At 38.6% G+C, this 24,759-nt stretch overlaps 1 protein-coding gene across 1 annotated transcript; it reads left to right on the top strand.

Annotated features, from left to right (window-relative positions):
* Positions 1-14,118: 14,118 nt before the first annotated feature.
* LOC140309989 (hyaluronan and proteoglycan link protein 1-like) lies at positions 14,119-24,532 on the top strand. Its single transcript, XM_072388083.1, has 4 exons — positions 14,119-14,385; positions 19,322-19,660; positions 22,340-22,642; positions 22,832-24,532. The coding sequence occupies exons 1-4, from the start codon at positions 14,295-14,297 to the stop codon at positions 23,116-23,118; spliced, it is 1,020 nt and encodes a 339-aa protein (XP_072244184.1). The 5' UTR covers positions 14,119-14,294; the 3' UTR covers positions 23,119-24,532.
* The last annotated feature ends 227 nt before the right edge of the window (positions 24,533-24,759 follow it).

Genomic DNA, 24,759 nt, shown 5'->3' with positions numbered 1-24,759 from the left:
AGAGAAAGTGATTAAAGATATTGGAGCACCTGACCTCTGACTTTTGATGTCTAAAATGGCAACTGTTTAAATCAAAAAGATGTTATGAACACAATCAAGTTGTCCCATCTCACACTGCCCAGCTCCTCTGTGCCTGCAGATGTGACCCACATCAAACAACACACTCCTGTCACATCCACCTACGGGCAAGTTTAATGCTTCTATGTGACATTTGATAGGTGCCCACGGACGACGGTGACATATGCACGGGAATCATAACCCCCCCACTGAAGTTTCATGTTTATATTCTACCTGAACATATGTTCCTTTTGCTTAAGAAGTTATGTTGCAAATTGTACCTGGAGATTGTGTTTTCACATTTTTCTTCTTTTCTCTTTTTCATCTTTGAGCACCTGCCCTTCTAAAGCTCTCTGCTCAGCCCTAATTCTGAATGTACCGAAGAACACATTCATTTTGTATTGTAGGTATTGCTGCTCTCACTGTCTTGATTGGCAATTACTATCGTTGTGCTATGAACTCAGAATGATTTAATAAATACCTGGAGGATGATAAATAGAAAATAGCATGTAGATTCTACACATTTTTAATTGTGCAGATTCACAGTCTCTAAGGATTCCCACTGCTTACAATTATCTGAAAAGCAGCTCAGTATAGCTGCCATAAATGAGCCAAAAAGATCTCCCTGGGAGTGCAACCCCCAGAACCCATCGGTTTGAGCTAAACCTCAAATGTTTACGATGTCTGTCTCCACCTCAATTGCCACGGCGAGTGTTGTGCTTAGTTGCAAAGAAGAAAGGCAATATCAGTAGGCAAGGGTGGATGGGAAACAGTCTGTGAAGAAAGTGAATGGGACTGAATAGTATCACACAGTGCTGTTATGACTAAATGCTGTTACTGCGCTCAGAACTGCTGCAGGCAATGAGCTGAACTTTCTTAGATGAGATTGCAGGACAAATCTTGGATCCGTTTCTTGGCTCAGTAATTTGTTTCACTTTGGGAAAATCTCCCTTGCCTGTCAGAAAGAATAAATAAGCCTTAAGTTGGCTACACATGTAGTCGGGGAGAATGTTAGTGGCAGAGCATGTTTTCAGTTTTGTTGCATTTTGAGAGGAAACAAGGGAGCATTGTGCAGTAACTTCTATCACTGCTGATGAACATGGGAAAGCAGATAATTGTGACCTATTTAAAGGTCTCCATTAAACCCACATGTTGCTCGAGTTCAAATCTAGAGGGACCTCACTGGAAAACAGGAGCAGCTGGGCACTGTCCTGTGACACAATCACTGAGTCCATTTAAAGTTTGGGGGGTTGCTTTCCTGTCTAGGCTGTACTGGCGCCTTAGAAATGTGGGGTGGTCCCGAAACCTCGACCCCCATACTTCACAGCTCTTCCCAGCACTGGGACTGCCTTTCAGTTCAAACACTGTTTATGTTCTGCATGTGAGAAGAAGGGAGGTTTACTCATATACCTTAAAACACAAATAAAATTTATGGGTTGATACCCACAAAACATTCCCAAATCCTGTTTGGTCATTTATATGGGAGAATGCATTTCAGACATGGTTAACCATGAATAACAATTCTGCCATTTAACATTAACACTTCAAAACTGTTTATGAACACTTTAAAGTCTGTTATCGTGTGCAAAGTGTTTCAAGGTTTCTATAAAGCATTGACCCTATTCCATCATATTTAAGTTTGGAAACTGAACACAGCCTTTGAGTTCCTGAAACGTATACAACAGTGATGTGACTGCGAAGAATTACAATAAAACCAGAAATAACAGGAACTTATGGAACTTATTTTACAGACCTGTTGGGAAATATTAGTACGGAGTGTTGTCAAAGTCACTATCTTTGGTTTCTAGTTTTTCCAGTTCTTTGTCTTCCTTTTATCATAGTGTCCATTTTTATGCCATTTATCATTCATTCTGCAGTTTCTATTTACATAATAGCACAACGTTTGAAACGTCTTTTAAATAAAGAGAACACAGCATGTGAAGCAGGTTGTCTTGCGTGGGAATGTAAATCAACATGTGGCTCGGAGAGACACAAGGGCTGATGATTGCTCAAGCAATGCTGTGGGATTAATAGGGTTTACAACAGTCACTCGATCCAAGGATTATTCCCTGTCAAACAGGGGTCTGTTCAGCCCGATTGAGAAGAGGATGGAACAAATTCATTCATCTCCTATTTCTTCCCTCTTTTCACACTGCTCACCATTTACACAAAGGATCCTCTGTGAGAAGAGATGGTGTGTGGCTGGGTCTGGGGGTTGGGCAAGGAGTTGGGTCTGGGAGAAATTGTGATTTGTAGTATTGAGCCTCTAAACTTGTAATTTATCAGTAACTATCCTGACCTTGTCAGGCAATTATTCTGCACAGCTAAATAGATATCTAACAGAGCAGAAAGGATAAAGCATTGGCAAAGGTTTTACAGAAGCTGTGAATGTAAAACTACCAGTGCAAAAAACTAACAAAACTTAAGAACACACCCTTACTACACACCTTCAGAACCATCCTTTGAAAAAAGTTAAAGTAATAATTCAGTCAACCTAAACAACTTAGCATACTAACTAACTGTGTTATATCAGTATCTTACAAATTAGCATATAGAACAAGATCTAAATTAATTATCTTGGAAGCAAGCCATGTACGGAATAGGCTACATTCCCAGTATTCAACAATATATTAAATAACTCATAGTAAGCAATTTTCTTCCAACACTAAGTATGTTTACAGCCCTCAAAAATGAATCAAATAATTGTGTTATTCCAACAAAAAGTTTACTTTTAGAATAAATGTTAAAACTGACCAAGGCAGAAGAAGATTTAGCAGAATAGTAAGATACATCTTGATGGAGCTCATCTGTTGTTATTGACAAAAAAAGAACAAAAAGTGTATCTTTCAGCAAATCTTTAAGTTATCATTGTTTAGTTATTACTGGTTAGAAATGTTTAGAACCATACATACCTATACATTCATAACTTGCAATGAACATTTCCAACCATTGTCCCCACAGGTTTTCACAGAGTCTGTGGTTAGGCACTCAGACCATGGTTGATGTCAGAATGTTCTTGTATTTACATTTTTTCTTTTTTTTGTTAACCTTGCAAGATTTTCTTTGGCCAACCATATTTCACTGAGGATCAAACTTTAAAAAAAAGATCACAAGAATATGTTTTCTCACTTTCCTTTAGTCAGCCTTGTATGTAGCAGTTGTTTAATATTTCATGATGTCTAATTTTCCCAGATGATGGCTGTTAATTGAAGAACATTCAGCTATTCAATTCTCAAAACTATAGCTGATTACATGCAAATAATTTATTTCTTATTCTTCTTTTCAACAACTGCAAACCTGGGAACCTTTTTTTTTTTGTGTGTTGTTGATACGTTATGAACATCTGCAGAGGATATCCTCTTTAGACAAATGGTGGACTGTAATCATCAGTTTTCCACTATGTTTAGCTGACTCAATAAGTATTATGTCTAATCAAATGTAAATGAAGGAACTGCTCTTGAGTAATTCATCGTCTTTGTCAAACACAGCCCCAGAAACAAATCATATAGTTTATCTTGAAGCTATTTATCATTCTGTATATGTGTTCCTATCATCAGTTTTTTACTTGGGGATCTTTCAGTCACCATTTGCCTCCCACAAGTTATCACTCTGAGCCTCCAACAAAATATAGCTCTTATAATTTTACGGTAAAATCAACCCGGGATATATCTGCTGTATTTTACTTGAAGTCTCACTTGCCTCTCCAAACCTCTCCAAATTTCTCCAAAGCTTAAGCGATACTGAAGCTCATGTTGTGTTCCACATGATTCCCAGAAGTAATATTGCTTTTTAATAAAAAATCTGCCCTCCTTTTTTTTAAAAAAAAAAAAAGAAAAGAAAAAGAAAAAAACAACTATTTCAGGCTTATAGTTTTTCACAGCACTTTAAGTTTTGGACATCATCTGTTTCTAATTTGCAAATGGATAGTAAAAGCCTGCTTTTTTTCCCTACTGGAAGTAGATAGGTTTTCTGAAATCCATGCTTTACTGGTTTATTCACTTTCAAAAAGAAGTATGATAATGTTTCTCAGCTATAAGCCAAATTAATACATCATGGAAGAGACCTGACTTAAGCTGATTTGTTTTATTCACAGCGCCAAGTGGCAGAGGAAACCTGTCTGTGTCCTTGGAAAAAACTCCAGTTGGGACTCTGAAGTCTGTACGGATTGTTTGACTTTTTATGGCTCCTTAAATCTATCAAGAATAAAAAAAGCACATGTGGCTTCATACTGACTTCTGGGTTAATCATTAAATTGCTATTGGTGTAGTAATTTGCTATGAATCCACCCAAAGTGCTCCCCTAAACTCCAACACTTTATATCTCAATTGTCATTTCATGCACATATTTTCTTCTTAGTGAAGGCTGTTTTTAACCAAAATCTGACATTCAACTTGTCTGCTTCTCAAGGCTTTTCCAAATCAGTTATCAGTTATCTGAATCTATTCAAATAAAATAAACTAAGTGATAATGACTGTGCAGGAAAACAAAGAAATTTAGTTTGGAGAAAGGGCGTAATGTGCTAGTGAATGATGATGGGAAAAAAAAACGTTTGCAGCAGTTAGTAAAGTAGAAGTTAGTAGGGGAAGCTGTAATGACATATTGCTGGTCACATTATTAAGCTTAACAGTTTTTGCACTTTTACCAGAAGAAAACTCAATGCAGAATGGTTTCCCATAAATGATCTCCACTGAGTGCACTCATTTCCCAGAGCACCTGTAAATTTTCCTTTCTCTGCCACTGTGTGTTGTGAACGCATCACAGAAAACCCAAAAAGAAATTTGTGGGCTTTGACAACATCAAGCTTTCCATGACTCTCTTTTGTTTATCCTCATGCTGCACTATCAGTGTGGAATTTATGGTTCTCCACTGAAAATATGTAAAGGGATGTTCTTTTATTGTTTTAAAGGACCATAGCAATGGTTTTAACATCTGACAACCCATTTTACCACATGTTGCTGCAAACATTTTGTTTAGACCATGGTGTGGTTGTGTTTCTCTGACCCTAATGGTATTTTAAAAATTTACATTAAACTTTAAATCTATACATGCAGACATTGAAGTTGCCATAGCTAGCCCTGTTTTTCATGAAAACTCATACCAGCATGTTCCACTTGGACATTTTATGTTCATTCTATTCAAACTAAAAGGTGATATTATGTCGCTTTTGTCACGGTTCGAGGTGCGGGACGGGAGGATCCAGATACAGACTTAAAAAAACTTTATTTACAGAAAAAAGGCGCAAGGCAAAAGACATCTCAAAAATACTAAAACTATGATAAAACAAGACTGTGGCTTAGAATAAATAAACATGAGGCAAAACCTGACCTGACAAACGGGGCGTGAACATGGAAGGTAAGGTGAGGATTTTGCAATGAACATGAGTGAACCTGGAAACTAAATACTGTGGGGAGGTGATTAGTGATGAGGTGCAGCTGTGGAATAGAAACAGATGACTTGAGTGAAACTTAACGTGACAGGGGAAAAAACATGATAGCTATTAACCAAGAACCTGAAAACTTAACAAAACAAAACTCAAAACGTGACAGTTTTTTTTAACAAGTTAAGATCTTATTGCAATATGTGAGACAGGTTTTGGTCAAAATGTCTGTTGGTTTAAGCACAGTGGCCATTTTCTCACCTCTACTAAAACACCTGTCCTGAGAGCAGACTGTTTGGAGGGGCAGAAACTGAGGGGCAAGTGAGCAACTACTCACTCTGCCCAACTCCTTCCTTTGTGATGAGGTGAGCAGTTACTCGCCATGCCCACCCTCCCCCTTCCCTTCCTGGGGTTGTTTCTGAGAAAGACAAACAGCTCGGCCTTACCATGGCAACAGCTGAGCTAGCCGCAGGGGAGGAGGAAAGTTTGTGAACACAAAGTGACTGTATCTGACAGAACTGAGTAACTACATCAGTTTGAACTGGAGTCTAACATAAATGAGCTTTCAGAAAGGTTTAACCATAAAGGCTTCAACAGAACATTGGTGAAGGGTTAGTTTCTGTATGTTTGTAAGGTGGCGAGGGGTGCACTGTCTTCCTGGCTGTCATTGATACAAGTTTATATCATACAGTGTGTTTATGTAAGTTAGCTGTCATCATACCGACATGCAATTTAATGCAGGAAAAAAGCAAACACAGCGAAGCTATTCCTGTAGTCATACCTAAACCCCTTGAGCTCTACATAGATATACTTACTCTATTGATCTGAGAGGTAAATCGTTTAGCCGAAACATTGCTTTCTCATTAACATTAATGGACAAAGTCAGCGATGTACTGCAGTAATGCATGTGTGGGTGTTTGAGCCTCAATACAATGGAATAGCTGTCTCAATTAATTTGGAAAACCCTTTTAGCTGGAAAGCATTCGCATAGTGTAGTAAAACTGCTTTAAGGTTTTGCCTGAAAACTTTATTTTTTTGCTCTTTGGCTCCCTCTACAGTTATGAGGGTAATGCCGCTATCATACAAAACAAACATCCATCATAGCCCTGGACACGCACAGCTATACAAGTGAACCTGTTGTAATGCTTTAGAGGCTGTTAAAAAACACATCCAAAAGTTACAAAAAAAAATGAACAGACAACGTAGGATAACGTTTCAGAACCTAAACAACGTATAACTGTATTTTCCATACTAAGATTTCTGTGATGAACTTGCAAAGTTGCTTGCAAAAAACACTCCCTTCACTGCATCTACCACAGTAGTATTTTTTGGGTTTTTTTGTTTTTTAGCTTTATTTGTAATGGCAACAGTTTCTCCTTTTTCTTTTCTACTTTATTCATCACGGCAAAAGTGTCTCATCTAATTACTGGTGCATTACGTGGTACCGTAAAGCAAAACAGTGTTTTCCCAGGCTAGAGACCAAAGTTGTGAGTGGCAGTATCACGGCTTCTAGGAGCTACATGGTAGTTTCAGGCCTTGATAAAGAAAAGAAAGTGAAATTTCAAAAAATGTTTTACTACAAACTGTTTGTGGTTAACAAGTTTAACTTTTAGTTTTATTGAGCAATGTATTAATGCATCATTGTCAGTGAAGTCTTGAGAAACCTACACTTATATATAATTACGCCTCTGCTTGTTCTTTTTAACCATCTTATCCAGCTCCTAGAAATGCCATGGTAATCTCCATTTGAAAGATAATGAATAAGCTCCCTAAAAGCCAACTTTTATATATTGTTGCTGAATATTTAAAGGTAAATATCAAGAATTGTACAGACATTTCGGATAGTCATCCATTATCAGCATCCACATTTGCATAAGGTGAGCAGTATAACATAATCAATTCAACCATGGATAGTGGAAAGTGCGTGACAAACAATTTAAATGGTGATCTGTCCCATTTTGAATTTCTGGGCTCCTCTTGTTATTCACCATGTAATTAATGGTAAACCAAACTCCATTAGCTCACCTCAAACTGTTTTATTTCTGTTGCAGCTTTTAATTATACCGCGCTTTGCATTCAGACCATGGTCCATTTGTTCAGGGAGGCATAACTCGCAGACACTAGGAATATTTGCTCTGTCCTGCTTAAGTGCGTTTGTATGTTTTGCATCAATGTCCAGTGTATGTTTAAGAGAGTTCCAACAACTTGCATAACAGACCACTGAAGCTCCTGCACATCCTCAGTTGTGAGGCTTTCAGAGCAGATGGTGTTTTATGAAAAGTTAAAGTTAATTATTACCATTAAAATCCATCCTCATCTTCACCAAATCTCATGACTAATATATATTTCCCAACCACTTTACATTTGGGATTCAGTTTTATATGACTCTAGAGTGTTACAGATGGCCATCATCTAATATGCTTTCAGTCGTGATAAATTCTGACACAGTGAAAGCATTTGATGAGTTCCGTCACAAACTTCGATTGCGGTTGCGTTCAGTACAGCTGCAAATATCCACACACCCAATAGTGACTGGCCACAGTCAAAAACCGGATTTGACATTGTGAGTGCGCATAAGTGGTGTGATTTCTCCAGTTGTGTTACTGTTAAGACTCTCCCACAGTCCCTTGCAGCTGTGGCTAACGTGGAATCATACGCCCACGTGCCCCCTGGTGAAAGCTTGGCAGTCAAGTGTTAGAACAAAGCCAACCATCAGATGGAGGCAGAGAAAATGTTGGTGTGATGCAGAAACACATGTCTGTTTGTGACAGCACAACACAAGTATTAATCCAGTATGATGAATAGCAGTCCAAGATGAGTTGTATATTCAGAAATCAGTTTTTCTCTTATGAGTCAAAGTGGATTTATAATGGAATCTGACATACAAGCCGTTTGTTTCTTGGTGTAAGCCTAGTCAATTCGGAGCAGGGGTTCATTTTGGATTTGTTACGTTGGGGGGGCCTGTGGTGGAAGAGTTATAATAGATGTGCTGCGTCTGTGCACGACTACCTGGTCTTACTTGCCTCATTGCACAAACTGTGATTAAAACAAGGAAACACATCCAAAGAAAAAAATGCAAACTCATTCATTTTTACTAGTTTTAGTACACGTCACCTAGCTATGAAGTCATTATCTCTGATAATGTGCCGAACGGATAATTAGATCAAATAAATTAATTAAGGGGATCTGCTTATAAACTTTGCAATTGAGTTACAGTGATATTTTGTCTGGTCTAAGTATTGTTCAAAGCAGGTGTTGTCAGTAAGCTTTGAAAAGTGACCGAAATCCCCAAGCTGATAAGTAAAACCATTAAGGGATTGTGTGGAGGTGTATAGAGCTGTGGATGTGTACTTTAGTGCTTTATGACATAACTAATGGGAATAGATAGGGAAATATGGTTTTACTTACCTTCTTTTTCTGCTTTTACTTTTACCATTTTACTCTGAGACTTGTGAAGTTGGCTGTCTTAAAACAGCCCCTGCATTGGTAGAATTGTGGAGGAAGTGCTAATTTGGAGTGTCGTGTTGGAAGCAGTCATGGATATTGGGGCTTATATTAATGAAGATATGCACAATTAAGCATTCCATGATGATAAAGTATATATTCTGGAGCTGAACCACAGAGGGTCCTGATAGTATTTAACCCCCGGTTCATAAGGTGGGTTTCGTATGAGGCAACCTGATCTCACTGATATAACTGAAAAAAGCACAACCTTTAACAATCCATCACATGCACATAATGTGTTAACAATATATGCTGGCAAAATGGAAATGATCTCATTAAGAATTCAGCGTGTGGCTTTGTCATCTTGACCATATATCTAAGGTTGTGGTGGACACACAACAAATAAACTAAAGAAAAAAAGTAAAAATTACAGAAGGTTCGGTTCTGGGGAGAAGGCGGTGATGGCAGAGTCAGATGAAAGTAAAACATTAACTAGGATGCACATCAGGTTATTACTGAAGAATTCTGTTCAAAACTGGTTTAGTTCAGCCAACTTTATTGGAAAGGCTCATTAACTCTCAACCTTATTACATCAGCGGGGATGTTGTTGGGCTGCTTTGGGTGGAACTTGTCAGCCTTGAAATCAAAACAATGGAGGAGCTCATTGATTTCTGTTGTACCGGCACTCAATTGTTGCAGGTCATGCGCCTTGACACATGATGTGTTTCAGTGTTTCTGTATATCTGGCCTTTATGCTGAATTACCAAAATGCATTACAGTGACAGCTGAAAGTGTGGGACATGATGATATCTAGTGGCATCGATGTGTTTAGACATTAAAGACTAAATAGAATTTACAAGAACACTACAAGTGACAAAATAAACAATGAAAGTAATTCGTACACTAGAAAAAAAAGATTGCAGTGTGACAAAAAATCCACATATCTAGACACCAATATCAAGTGAAATAGATATGTGTCGAATAGTATTTCAGTGGAAAGCCAAGTGTGGATCATTTAGATCTAATCCACATTTTTCTTTGAAGAACGTTTGAAAATTTTGAACTGTTTCCTTGACTATAGCCTCATAGTTTGTGTGTTTCTGTGCCAAAGTCAACAAATGGATAACATGTTCCAGTACCAAAGCAGAGTTCTGTCTTCCTCTGCCAGCACAGCCACCAATTCAGTCAGTGCACAAAGATGACACACAGAACTTCCAGAGGAGCCAAGTGACAGGGGCCATCTCCAATCAGCATGTGTTGACAGAAAATATCCATTAAAATATCAGTTTTCTTCCTCCCTGATCTGATATGGAGGGGATGGGACTATGACACACCAACTGTTGGGCGTCAAAGCTGCTCTGCTCATGTAAGTGTATACTCAGCACATTTGCTTTTTCATCCCACCCAGACCTTTTAAAATCCCATTCGTTCACTCTGTTTCTTCATTACGAGGAGTGAACAGCGTATTATAGCCACGTCATCTTCAGAAATGTTTCCAAGTCTAATCACGTGTGGTACTGGTACATATAATGTGGAACATATGTTTGGCGGTGGCTTATGTTTAACATGGGATAACCTCCGCTTTTTCAGCTTTGACCTCTTCCTGTCCAGTGTTTGGGGGAAGTTTATATAAGAGACTCCCAAGGGCCCTGACAGTCACTTTTTAGATGCTACATACCATCCTGCACATCAGCAGCCAGAGCCCAAAGAGCTGATATATGTTAACAAGAATTATACCACCTGGCCAAAGGTTGGGAGCTCAGCCTACAGAGAGCCAGCTGTGGATGTGCTCATGGCCTTGAAACTTGGCTGTAACACAGCAGACCCACGGAGGAGTTTCAGGGCAGGACCTCAAAACTGTCCAAAACTCCCAATAGTGTGTATATATCTAATCTAAAGCATCTGTATGAGTGTAACAATAACACCTTTTAGTTTATTTCAATTTATCTGTGTGCTGGATGAATGTGTTGGTGTAAATTTTATGTCTGATATCATAGATAATGCTGACTAACAACAGCACAGGGAAAGAGCTCTGGGAGATTCTCTATTAATTAGTCATCTACAAGTTTTGTGCACCCTAAGTAGCAATATGAAACAGAGAGCAGTTTCTAAGTAGTCTATCATTAGTCTATCATCACCTTATGATTGATTAGAATTTTTCTGTCCCTTTAAGGAAAGTATTGCATCATTAGGGACTTCTGAATTATTAAGAGAAATTCATCAGTACTTATAAATCATCTTTAAGCCTTAATACCATAATACTTCATGGTGATCATAACAAGGTCAGTCTGATGCATTTAACTGCCACTCTGAGCCAGTTTGAAAAAGTGACAGCAAACCTTGGGTCTGAAGATAAATCTTGGCTTTAGCGAGCCCTGGTGTGAAACCCAAAGTGTAGCTCGCCTACAGAATGTTAATTTTAAGTCAAGATTAATTGTTGATTAAGCACAATAACCATTCTGCATAAGTCATTAATCTACTTTGAATAATTCAAATAGAAAAAAGAAAACTTTAAGTACTTTGTAGAAAATGACCTTTTAATGGGTTTGAGCTATTTACTGACTGGCTCAGGGTCAATAAGAAGTAAACATTTCTTAATGGACTAATGGTTAACCAGCTATTTATTTTTTATTTGTGTCTCTTTTTTTCTTTCTCTTATTATAAAACAGTTTCCACTGATTCCCCCAAGACTTCCTCTGGACAAGTGGTCAGACACATCTGCCATTACATGATTTAAAAAGAACATGTCTTGATCAAAGAGCTTACACTCCAGTACATGCAGATTTTGTCTGGTGTGACTCCAAAAACATCACTCTATCTTGGTGTGTTTCTCATAATTTATTTCTTAGTTCACATTAAGAGGCCTTGTGAGTACTCATACTACTATGGGTTTGTCCTTATGTGGCTGGTAATCAAATGTATTATGCAACATTTCAACACTCACTTTTAATCTTATCCTGAGCTAAAATCCCACAAAGACAGCAAGCCATATAACCGCTCCAAAACTTGGAGCATATTGTATTGCACTGTATTTTTCAAATGCCAAGCTCTCTCAAGTCCAATTATGTTGACAAACCAAACATTATGTGACTTAGATATCTGTTGAACCGATGTTACGCCAAGTGATACTTTTTGCTGATTTGCACTGGTTTCTCGTGCACCTCCAGTGTACACTCTGTTTGTTTGTCTGTTTTGTCAGGCGGGACTGAATGGGAATATTGTAACACAAAAGCCAGTTCTTTCCAACACATGTTTGCCAGACCATTATGCTCTCACAAATGATCAGTTACAGGGATCGAGGGAAGTACTCACTTATACAGCTATCTACCCATTAACAGTAAAACTACTACAGACTGCAAATCGCTTTGATATATTTCAAAATCCCAGTAGGGGATTGCAGCTGTGTTTTAAGCTCACCCTCAGTGCCCTCACACTGGTGCTTGCATATAGATGTAGATCATAGTTTCACCCTGTGGACCTGGACCTGCGGCAATATGCTCAGAGGGCCCCTCCTTTTTTTTACTCTACTTAGGGTGCAATAGCTGGGACTTACATGTTTCTGGATCATACATCAGAGACCCACCAAGGATTGTGCTGTCATCTCTGCTGGGACTGAAGGACTAACAGATGGGGCAGAGGAAATAAAGAGTAAGAGGGAAAAAAAACAATTTAGGTTGTCCCAGCTGTAATAACTCCAGCATGGAGCTGTAATAACTCCAGTATGGAGCAGTCCAAAAGAGCTTGAGCTGCATGTTGCTCCATTTGCAGCTTTCCTATCTTTCAAACACCATTGGAATAACTGACAAAATGTTTGGAAGAGACCACACAGGTCCTCTACGTTCATGGCTTGTTGCAAGTTCATGTCTTACCTCGTCCTGCTCTGAGCAACTGCTCTTTCTGCTTCTACACCCTACATTGTCAGAGGAGACTGGGAGAAACTTGGTCACATAATTCAAGGCAACTCTTGAGAGTATTAGCTCATTTCAATTCTCACTATCATGGTCATTAAAGTTCATAAGAAGAGATGCTACTGGGAGAAGATAGAAAGTTAAAGGAAGACCATGCAATAAATAAAAGAACCCGAAGAAGTTAAAAAGAAGTAAAGAGAAAAGTGCCCTTTGCTGGCGGACCTTCTGTGTGAATCATTTTTATGACCCTTTTACATTTAATGGGCTTATATCAAATTTACGTATAAATTACTACATTGTAAAAAAAAAAGAAAGAAAGAAAGAGAACAAAGGAAAGAGAAGAAAAAATCATGACCAATTTCATATAGATTTTTCCTGTATTTTTTAAATGTGAATAAATTTCAGAAAGAGTCTGTGATTTTACACGTCACATGTCAAATGACTCTTTGAAAGATGAGTTTTATTCCACACAAAATACATGTTGAAGTATAACATCTCTTCATGTCTTTAGGGGTGGAGACATGGGACTGTTTCTTGCTGGTTAGTCCACATTTGCTGAGATGCGATGCAGTTGCGGCTCAGTTTTGGTACATTTGAATTTAGTTGTGGCTTTCAGTGGTTGAACTGCTGAGAACAATTTAAAAAACATTTCACAACGGTGACGAAGAGTTCTGTGAGAAACAGTTAGTGTCTGAGAATAAAGCTATGGTTAGTTCTCTGATTAAGTGAAGTTATTGTCATGCATTATATGACCAAAAATTGCAGTTTGATCCTGCAAACTCAACTTCTGAGAAAAAATAACTAATTTGCTTATCAATAGCATAAAGAAATGAAGAAGGGTGTGATAATATTGTGATGTTCAGTTACAACAAGCTTGTTATAGCAGATCTTAACCTTATCTATAGATAATTGCATCGCTGTTGCATGCTTAAACATCTTTCATTGAACATTATAAAGTCAAAAATACCCAATATTTGATTTAAGTTTGATTGAAATCTCAAAACAAGAATATAAAAAAGGTGGGACAAAATCTGAAAGAAAAGCTGCTTAAAAGTCATTACAACATTTCTTTGTGCACAGATGTCACTATAATTCCCCATCTATCTGATATACATATCACTCTGGGTAATCATCTGCAGGTTAATTGCTTAGAGTTTTGCTGTTTGCTTCTTTCTCCCAAGGGAAAAAAAGGGAGTTTTTCATAAAAGAGGTGCCAAATGGGAGCCGGTAAGAAGCTATACATGGTGATGGGCTGAGGGGAGGAGGAGTGGTCTCTACCATGCTAGGCTACAATAAAAGGCACTTGTCTGGACCTCCGAGGAGCCTAAATTTTCCAGTAGCACCACAGGCAGCTGCTGCATGAGTAGGAAAGAGGACAGCTAGATGAATAAGAATTAAAGTAGAAAATTTGTTTAACATCCAGCTTTGTTTTACAGGTACATTTTTTATTCATATTTATACTGAAAGTACTTTTGTGTTGAAAACAAAAAGAGAGAGAGTGAGAAAAGATGATGAGTCTGCTATGCATCACAATAATCTCCCTGACCCTGGCTGGCAGTGCATACTGTGAAATGACGAGTCCATCCTCAGTAGAACAAGGTAAGATTAAATTAATGTTAAAATGCGTTAATATGCAGTAGTTGTCTTTCTGTCTTTTATGACTGCATCTGTGAGTGTGTGAGAGTGTGCCTGGAGGAGAATAGCAGGAGGATGAGTTGTGTAAGGGATCTGAGTTAAATGGTACCACAGCACGGACTTGTGTAACAACAGAGTCATTGTAGAACTGGGTAACAGAGTTGTCTCTGGGGTAACACACACTCCCAGACACACTGTGAATCACCATTGACTCATTGACTTGCATACAGGCCACCACAGCATGCAGTGGCTGGTGAATAAATTACCCAGTCATTCATAGGAACTTACTGGCCACTCTATTGAATGAGAACCATGTTACTAATACCACTGATTGCTTAAAGTGGACCACGAGTGCCTGGCTGGAACTGGGCTAGTAGAGCATAGGAATAGGAATTTCTACCTCTAATGTGTTAAGTCTTCTGTGAGTTTTTTTTATCTTATGTTCTATCATGTTACTATTACTTACTCTTTTGCACAAAAAATGAAAACCTAGAGGAACAAATTATCAGTGAGCAAGTATATTTCGTCATGCGGCTATTAAATCATCACATTTACACCTGCCAGCAGGATGACACTGTGAAATGGATGATGCAGCTGTGCGCTATGAGATACTATGCATAGCTACTGCTGCGGCAAAAGAAGAAAAAGGGGCAGCCAGAAGCCCTCATGTTATATGGATTAAATGATATTTAATGCACTTTCAGCAGCCCTGCACGCTGACTCAGCAGATGTCAAATTAGGGATGTGCAGCTGACTCTCTATCAAGGAGCAGAGGAACCAGCTCATCTGTAGGGAAAAAAAGTTTTACACTATTAAGAAACTAGGCTTTTTTTTATCCAAACATTAAAATTTCTCCCACAGTGATGTCATAATAATGTCTTCATGTATATTTGTCTTAAAGTTAATAGATTACCTTACTGTCTCGCCTATGTAAAAGCATTCGCTCAGCTATGGCAAGCTCAGTCATTCACCCTGTCTGGTCCTGGGGTACTGCCTGTACTTATATCTACTGACTCAGTGTAGCATTGGGAGCTTTTGGAAAACCGCCATGGTAACAGGCAGCCTGACAGGAGCAGAGTGAAGATTAATGACCCACGGCCAAATGTATAGAGCCCCATGCTGAACAGCAGCCAAATGACTGTTGTTCCCAGTGAGGTAATAGTCTGTTAAGTCCAATGCTTAGTGTGGCTATTGGTTACTGAGGCATGGCCCAGTTGCTCAGACTGGGTGGGAAAGGGGGCTGGGCTAAAAATGGACTGAGGCTTGTGGCTGAGTTACAAATGTGTTTAGACTTTTGATGCTTTTGCATTTGTATTCATATATCTTGAGTGAAATTATACAGCTGACTGTAATTAGAGCGTGTGTTGATGACTGCATATGCGCGACCAAATGATTGTGCATTCCACACAATTTGTGTTTCTGCCTGTTCTGCACAACAGAACACTGGAAAAAGTTTATTAGAATTAGAGTGTAGGAGTTGGCCTGCTGTGTTTGTCCCAGCTGTGCTTGTTAATTCCTTCTCCATATTGACACAAATGGGCCAGCAGCAGAGGAGAGCAAAGCTTGGGGATGTTGTGAAGCATCTCGTGCCTTGCTGCTCTGTCAGAGGGTGTGGCACACTGTGAACTTGCAGACTGCGTTCTGCAGATTTCCATGTTTTTACAGAAGAGGAATTTGTGCCAGTCACATTGTGTGGCTTGAAATCATGTTCAAGAGCGAGATAGCACAATAAATGTTAGAATATAGGACACAGATTAGATTTAGGTCTCTGTATTGTTCATTTACAGTTCAGTGTTGCAAAGAAACAGATGGTTTCAATCATTGGCTCACACAACTTTTACAGAGTGAGAGAATTGTGTTTGGTAATAAAATGGCAGCAAGGCTTGGCTACAGCTGCTTTATTCTCATACACATATGTTCACTTGGTTCTTTGCTGTGTTTTTAATTCCTAGTTGCACTCTTTAGTGGAAAATCCAGCTAGAAGCCATTTTGTATGATTTGACCACACATTTGTATGTTAAATTAGAGAATTTAGCATCACCTTTAACCTATAGAGAGTCCCATGTGGTTTGAGGTGTTTCAGAGAAAAGAATGTCTTCCTTCTCCTGCCAAAAAGTTGTAGGTACACACAGCAGGCAGTTGCTTTATGAGCACAGGGAGTCCAGCCTGATCGGGCCAACTTCTCCTGTAGGATAAGTGCAGTAGCAGGAAATAGTGTGGATTGACATTCTACATCCCTGTCTCTCTGTCTGCTACAGCTGTCTCAAGTATTCTTAACCTCCAAGTTCGTTTAGTATGTATATCGCAATGAAAGAGTTTCATGTTAGTTTGCATACAGTAACATGTTCCAAGGTCTTACAAGTAATACACTGGCACTGTTGGATTTAACAGGGCACATCCAGTGGTTAGTTTTCTTCTTCGAACAAAACAATGTTTGCATAAAACAGTACAATGAACCCTTTTATTCTGTCTACTTTAATTTATGAAGTAAGATTTGGATATTTGGAAAAGTTTAGGCATTCAATTTGGGTGGCATCACATCTGGTGAGATGATGCTGATGTCACCTTCACCTTTTGCCAAAGCTTTCATGAGCTGTTCAGTCATTCTGGATCCCTCACATTTCAATTGCTTCACATGCTACTGCTACCCATGCAGAGAATTTATGAGGCGGCAAAAGTTGTGAGTCATTTCTTGAGTCAAAAGGCAAAGAGGATCCAGATTGCTTTTAAACATTGCACTGCATTGAAAGACATTAGTACTAAGCAGCAGCAGGAGGGTGTTTCTTAGCTCATAAAATACCTGGCACGTTGCTGAGGGTACTGGGTGTGGTGATGTAGTAATAGAAGGACAGGGCTAGAAAAGCTATAGAAGTCTCACGTTCAGCATTATGAGAGATAAGAAAAGTAGTAGTAGCGTGAAGTTTGACAAATTTGGTTTGTTTGGCGAACTTCAGCAACTTAAAACCTGATTAAAACTTGATTGGCATTTGGAATTTTAGTGACAATAAAAGGAAATAAAGACACATATCTACTGCACTGAAAGACTGAGGTAGTGTTTTCAAGACTTATAGAGCAAGCAAGTCAAATACAGGGAACCAAAGTCAGGGCACAGAAGCAGGTGATCAACATGTAAAAAATCTGGTGGCTGAAGTTCAAGACACAGGTTGATTCCAACCAAAATAATAATTCTAAAGTGCATACAATGTATGACTGAAAAGACAAAAGATGAATTCAGTCAACCTGAAGGATGTTCTGTGAAGCAAGAATAGAAAGAACTACAATTCCTTTGAGAAACCGGTTGAACAACACCTAAAACAATAGTAACAACAGTTACTGTTAGTTAACATAGAATTTTTTAAGCTCTGTATGTGCTCCCATAAAAGGGGCATTATATATGGTTATTTCACTCTTCCCCTGTACATAATTCATCACATGTCCCTGTGCAGGATAAGTTACCTTAGTGACCTTGTAAGGTTAAAAGAGCCAAGTTCGTGACATTAAATACTCTTAGGCTCGTTAAGTAGTAGTCTCCTCTCACCAAGAGTTAGGAAAAACGCACGGACTGAATACACAAGGGAGGTAAGGTTAACAACACACTGGGGAAACAAGTCAGGTCAGCAAAAAAATCCTAAAGGAGAGAAACAAAACAAACATATGTACAAGTAAGTACAAGTAAAGTGAGCAAAGTGGCTTTTCCAAGATAAAACCGAAAACAAACTTCAAACAAAACCCCAAAGCAGATCAGTTTAGACATGGGTTTGATTTAAAGTCATCCCATGTCGCTCCTCTGTGTATGTTTGTTGAGAAGAGATCATGGGTTGAGCAGAGGAGAGGGCAGCATACCAGAAGCTTTTTTTTATTTCCTGTGTTAGCCATGAGGGAAACATTGCATCCTTTTGAAGATCCAGTGACACCGTATTCCAGACAAGCTTTTGTTGAGACATGTCAACTGAAACAATGGCATCCTCATTCAGAAATTGGAGACAGATTTGGCTAATACACAATGTAAATGCATTGCCTCTTTTGCCATCTTTCTTTGATTTACCAGATAGATTTTTACTGGCTTTACAAACCTGTGGTGTGTTTGTGTGTTGGGTTGGTGTAGGAGAGGAGAGGGGGGTCAGGGGCCCTGTACATCCATTCATCTGGTGCTTATTATTGCCTGGCACAGGCCACCTCTTGCTACTTGGGGTCTTCTTAAGTAAGCAAGTCATGTGAGGTTTAAACATGACGGTCAGAGAGAGATGATGGGAACCTTTGGTTTGACACAGATGACCAAACATTTTAAGTTATAGCATGGCCTAAGTTGAACTCCACAGAAAGAGAGGCAGTGCAGAGAAGGAAAGATTCCTGTTAGTCATTTGATAGCTGACATATTTAACACACATCAGATGTTGTAGATGAAAGACAAGTGTTTCATTTTGCAAGGTAATGCTGAAGAGCCAAAGGTGTGTAACTGCCAGAACTGACAACAGCAGGAAGGAGACTAAAAAGAAAAGGATTGGCTCCAGGGGCGGAGGCTTGGCTTATGCTAACTGATTAATTTAACAACCAGACCCCAAATTCACAGAACATTTTCTGTGAGAGAGTTTTTTTTTTTTACCATAACTTGTATTTCAGTGATATATAAAGTGCAGATATTTGAAAACATGATTAACATGTAGATAAAGCGGAGGCCAATAAAAAGGGAGGAACTAAGAAACTTCTCTGGCTATTTCTCAGTTTGGATGTTTTCTTATTATACTTAACGTGGTTTCTGCAAGTCACAAAACCAAAGTAAATACCCCATGCGATATTTGGAATCATTACATGATAAATGTTCTATCAGCATAACATTTTCAAAGTCCCCGTATGACTGGTCTACCACACAGTAAAGCTAAAAATGTTTTCTCTTTTTCAGTCATGGCTCAGCTAGGTGAAAATATCACCTTGCCCTGCACATACCAATTCTTAGAGAGCTCCTTCTTTGGCAACATGGGTATGCGAGTCAAATGGACCAAATTGGGAGCTGATGAATCCCTGTCTGAAGATGTGCTGACTTCAATGGGATTCCACAAGAAGACTTATGGAAGCTTTAAGGATCGCGTCTTCATGCAGGAATATGACAGTGATGATGCTTCCATTGTAATAACTGATGTCTCCATGAATGACATGGGAAAGTATCGTTGTGAGACCACCAACGGGGAGGACGACTATGTAATGGACGTCATCTTAGAAGTGGAAAATAATCTCGCTACTGGTAAATCCTTCTTTTTTTTATTTTCATTTGTCAGATCAGCAATTTTGCTTAGCAATGTTTTTGATTAATATTTTCTTTTCTTGTGGAGAGGGGAAAAACAAAAGATCACAAAGTGTGTGTGCTGATGTATCCAAACCACTCTAATGCTTTGGTAATCATTCAATTTCAATTATCTTCATTAAACAGAAAAGCGTGTTCCCTATTATTCCTGAATCATACGAATTACCTCTAATTTAAGAACGATAATAATGTCTCTATTTTAATCAAAAAATCTTTTCCTGATTATTCCACTTGTACTTTGTGACAAAAAGTGGAAAAAATCGATGATATGAATAATGATAACTCCTCACTATTATAATGGACACAATTTGCATATTTTCCCAATACATTTCATACAAGTTGGCATAAGGAAAACACCACTTTGAATGTCATTGTAAATTAAGTCTGCAGCATTAATTCTATTATCATTTCTCTTAATAGATTTTATATAAATGTAAAGATTAGCTTTTTCTTGGTTAACTTCTATTGGTTAGATCCCTGCAGATAAAGGACTTTGGACTATAATTCAGCAAAACATTGGGTAATGGTTTGCATAGATCAACCTTTCGTCTTTGCAGAGCGGCAGACAAGCCCAAAAACGAATGAGTCTGGCCTCTTGATACTGCTGCCAACATGCTGCAAACTGTTGTATCTCCACGGATAACAACATAAAACTAAACATAGTGTGTGTCAGGTTACAAAGTTCACAAAGTAAATCAGCATTATAAGTGGACAGAAACTGACTAAACATTAAGAGTTTTGCATTATAAAGCAAAGCCAGTCATGCTTAGTTTCATACAGACATGATATAAATTGACACCGTAACTTAGTGTGTTGAAAATGGATTTAAAGTGATTAGCAAGACTTGAAAATAGTTAGATCAAGGTACTGATCCAAGGTATTAGATCAAGGTATTGATCTAACTGATTTCACGGCAAAAAAACCCCAACATAGCTGAAGATCAGATCTGCACCATTCTTCGTCTTAGAACCTCTTCAGCTCGGCCATATTCTTTGCAGGTACAGAGCCCTTATTCCAACAGATAGATTTTCTTTCATGTTTTAAAAGATTTTCTTTTACTCGAGTTCTGCTTTGCTGTCCCGGTCCAGCGGTAACAAATCTGCCCTAAATCAAGACACTCCCTTACCAGAGAATTGGTGCTTTCATCCTTTAGTTTCCACCACGAACAGACCATGGTTTATGAAACCTGGCCGTGTGACTGACATTCCCATGAATTGTATTGTTAACTAAATCAGAGATTTATGCTCTCTGACAATTCTGTGGAAACGTCCAATTGCATTTGGTATGAATGTCAACCTGTATCAAACAGTCTTCAAGGATCATAATCATAGCTTTGACCGTCACACAGAGATTTCCACAGCATACTTTTGGCATTATATTATGTGCACTTACCCAAGACTACCCAAGAATATCTGTGAGAATGTATCCCCAGCAGGATGAAAAACTAAGCTTCTGCCTTTAGTTGTTAGGCCTCTTATTTTACTTTCTGTACTTGCCTTTGAATTTAACATAGCTTGGAGCCAGCTTCTTGGGAAAGTTGCCACAACACTAATTAATCTCTGTTTATAGACAGTTTGTGGCTAATAGTGAGTTGAACAATATTTTAACACTAAGAAATTGCTTAGAAAAGAAAAGGAACTGTACTCCACATCTCGAATCTTGATTAATCAATAAGGCTCCAGCATCATTAACTAATTCCCTTTAACTCTCAGTAATATTATAAGTTCAGAGGTTGACATATTGTGGTCAACCTTGTGAAAAGGCTGTGAAAGGCTGAAGAGTATTCAATAAGAAGGTTTTATCAGTTTGAGGACATTGTGTACTTTGGTACCCTTACAACCCATGAAGACGTCCTGTAAAGCACTATCCCTACAAACGACAGGAAGGAAATATGACTCGTATGTGTTTCTAAATCAGAGCAGATGTTATTTTCAAGTCTCTCCTTTAACAAGCCACAAAATCCTCATAAGGGGGAAGGAGGAGGGGTTGAATGGCATGTTACACGCAGCAACCCCCATCATTCAGGTGTTCACGATCCGGTTCAAGATCAACGTAAGACAACTGTTAGAACATGACCATTACATTAATGGACTTTTTTCTTTATCATTACCTTGATAATTAGTAACACAAATCAAAGATTAAGTTTTGTAATTTGCTGGCTGGCTTTCAGCAATAGTATCACTTGATTTGAGTTAGAAACCAAAACTGCCATGTGAGGGTTACAAAGTTTTCATGGTTAAAGCTAAAGCAAGACATTTCACATGCAGTTGCTCTCACAAACACCAGAGATCACATATTGAGGTGATTTGGGTGTCTGATTAGGATGCTTCTTGGTTGCTTCCCTTTCAAGGTTTTTTGAGCCCAAGTTCAGATCAACGACACGCTGGAGAGATTACATTCTATATCTCTGTAGTTCCTAAAAATCTATAGTGAAAATATATAAATATTTATAAATATATATATGCTTACTTTGCTGCAAACCTCTGGATAAATGCAAATAAATCCAAAGGATTTACCTGCACTAAATTCAAACATTACTTCTTAAGTCATTTTTATTCACTATAAATCCACAATCAGACTAATAAGTTGACATCCTAAAGCTTTTTCTCTCTCATTCAGGTGTTGTATTCCCATACTTCCCCCATTTGGGCCGCTACAACATGGACTACGATGACGCTGTGCAGGCCTGTGAAAGCCAGGATGCAGTGGTTGCCAACTATGATCAGCTGCTTGAAGCCTGGAAGGACGGTTTGGACTGGTGCAACGCTGGCTGGCTGAATGATGGTACAGTGCACTATCCTATCACTAAACCCAGAGAGCCTTGCGGTGGCTCCAACAGCAAGCCTGGACTCAGAAGTTATGGACGCCGAGACAAGAAGTTATTCCGCTTTGATGTGTTCTGCTATGTTTCCGAACTCAAAGGTAAGTTTTCAAATGTCTTATGTCAATTTTGTAAAGTTGCTATCTAGAGTAGGGTATGTATTTACATATTCTAGGGTTGGGTTTACACCAGATTAAAAAATAAACATACAAACCAATACACAGCTTCTCAAATGCATCTGTCCTCAAAACAGAAAGTTCCTCCCCTTAACATGTGTTTTACTCATCTAGGTCATTTCTATTGGCTGGTCCAGCCTGAAAGTCTGAACTTTGAGGAGGCAGAGCAGGCGTGCTTAGACGACGGCGCAGAGATTGCCAAAGTGGGCCACATGTATGCTGCATGGAAGCTCGAAGGCTACGATCGCTGCGATGCTGGCTGGCTGGCAGATGGAAGTGTCCGTTACCCAATTTCCAACCCTCGCAAGAACTGCAGCCCCACAGAAGCTGCCGTGCGCTTTGTGGGATTCCCAAACAAGACGATAAAGTCTTATGGCGTCTACTGCTTCAGGCCTGAGTAGTGAGGGGGTTAGAATGTCATATGGAAACCATAACCACCAAAGAGCTGAAATGACCACAGCCATTAAGATCAACAATGAAGCAAAAAAGCTTTGAGTAATAGCTAGCATGAACTCCATACCTTTTTGAAGCTGTGATAACACTAAACTTTACATCTTACACCCATATACAAAACACAACAAAATCTTTGTAGCCATTAAGTTCTGTTTTTCTTTTTTGTTCTAAATGTGCTTCTTTTTTATAGCAGACTGCTGCGTAAAGGGCAACAGTGCTGGAGTAAGACTGGTGTGCATGAGACAAGATTGTTGAGGTCAACGTTGTCAAAGCTTGGTTTGTCTTCTACAGAGCGATTGCATGTGTGGAGTTCAATATCAAGAGCAGGTACGCTCATCTGCTTTGAACATTATCGTGTTTTATCTTATCAACTGTCGCATCAATGAAAGACCGAATTGATTATAATGGGATTAACATTACTTGGCTACAACTGTTGAGCTATTGACTACACATGTTATACTTCAGTAAGTAATCAGTTGGATCGACCACTAGAGTTGAAGCTACATATCTGCAAACAACAAAAAGGTTTTTCCAACCCGAAGGGTTCTGGACAAATCAAAGGGAATGAATGGAATTGTCTTGGTCTGTAACCTATTTAGAGTTGCCCATTAGAGGCAAAGGTTTTTACTTTTAAACAATGATTTACTAATAGATTTTTACATTTTTACGGCATTCCTTTTGAAGACAAGTGAAAAATATGATCTTAAACTTTCCTTTTTTGTGAAGTATAGTTTTTAGGCTCATAAAAGCAGGATAGGCTAGGATTTGGCTCTGCAGTCAGTCCAAGATATATACAGATCTTTGTCCTCTAATATGAATACGAGTCACAGCATTTCCCACTGATTTGAAAGAGATTACATTAAGAGAGATTTTAGTCATTTCAGTGCAACTACAACTATTAAATGGAGTGGAAAAGCACTATAACTGTGTGGTCGGTTTCCTATAATCATGAGCGGTGCATTTTTCAGAACCAACTTCTTCTTTAAAGGCCTTATCAGTACTGATGATATCTTAGATTTCGGAAAGGAATAGTATCCTTGATCGTCATGCTGTAGTGATCAGATCTGACTGCCTTCCTGTGGACCACAATGAGCATGTTTTTGACATTAAGAGTTTGTAGAGTTATGCCATGAGCAGTAGATAACACAGTTTATAACGATTGGTTCCAAACGTAATTTGAAATTTTGCCTTTTTGCTACTTTATTTCTTATAACTTTTCCTAACCCTACCCACTGACATGTGGTAATTACTGCAGATGTGTTTTTGTACACACTTGTGCATGAAAGAGATGAAAGTATTTTTGTATCGTAATACTATGTACCTTTTCAACAACACAGTTTGAAATAAAGAATACAACTTTTACATCAGTTTTTCAAAGTGTACTTTTCAACAGTACAATCTCATAGTTTTTATTTGCAGGTGGGGGAAACTCAAGAAGAGATTTAAACTGTATTGTTTAAGCTGTGAACTTAGGGGTCAAATGTCTGGAGTAGACTGCATGTCATTGTGAGGTCTTAGGATTAGACTTTCACATTTATTTATCCTTTGCCACTTTTCTATTCAGTGTCAGACTGGCAGCTCACCATTTA

The sequence above is a fragment of the Leuresthes tenuis genome, unplaced genomic scaffold, assembly GCF_036924035.1.
Source record: "Leuresthes tenuis unplaced genomic scaffold, fLeuTen1.0.hap1 SCAF_6, whole genome shotgun sequence".
In the NCBI taxonomy this organism is placed as follows: Eukaryota; Metazoa; Chordata; class Actinopteri; order Atheriniformes; family Atherinopsidae; genus Leuresthes; species Leuresthes tenuis.
The sequence above is the reverse complement of the archived record's forward strand: the minus strand, read 5'-3'. Positions and strand labels throughout refer to the sequence as shown.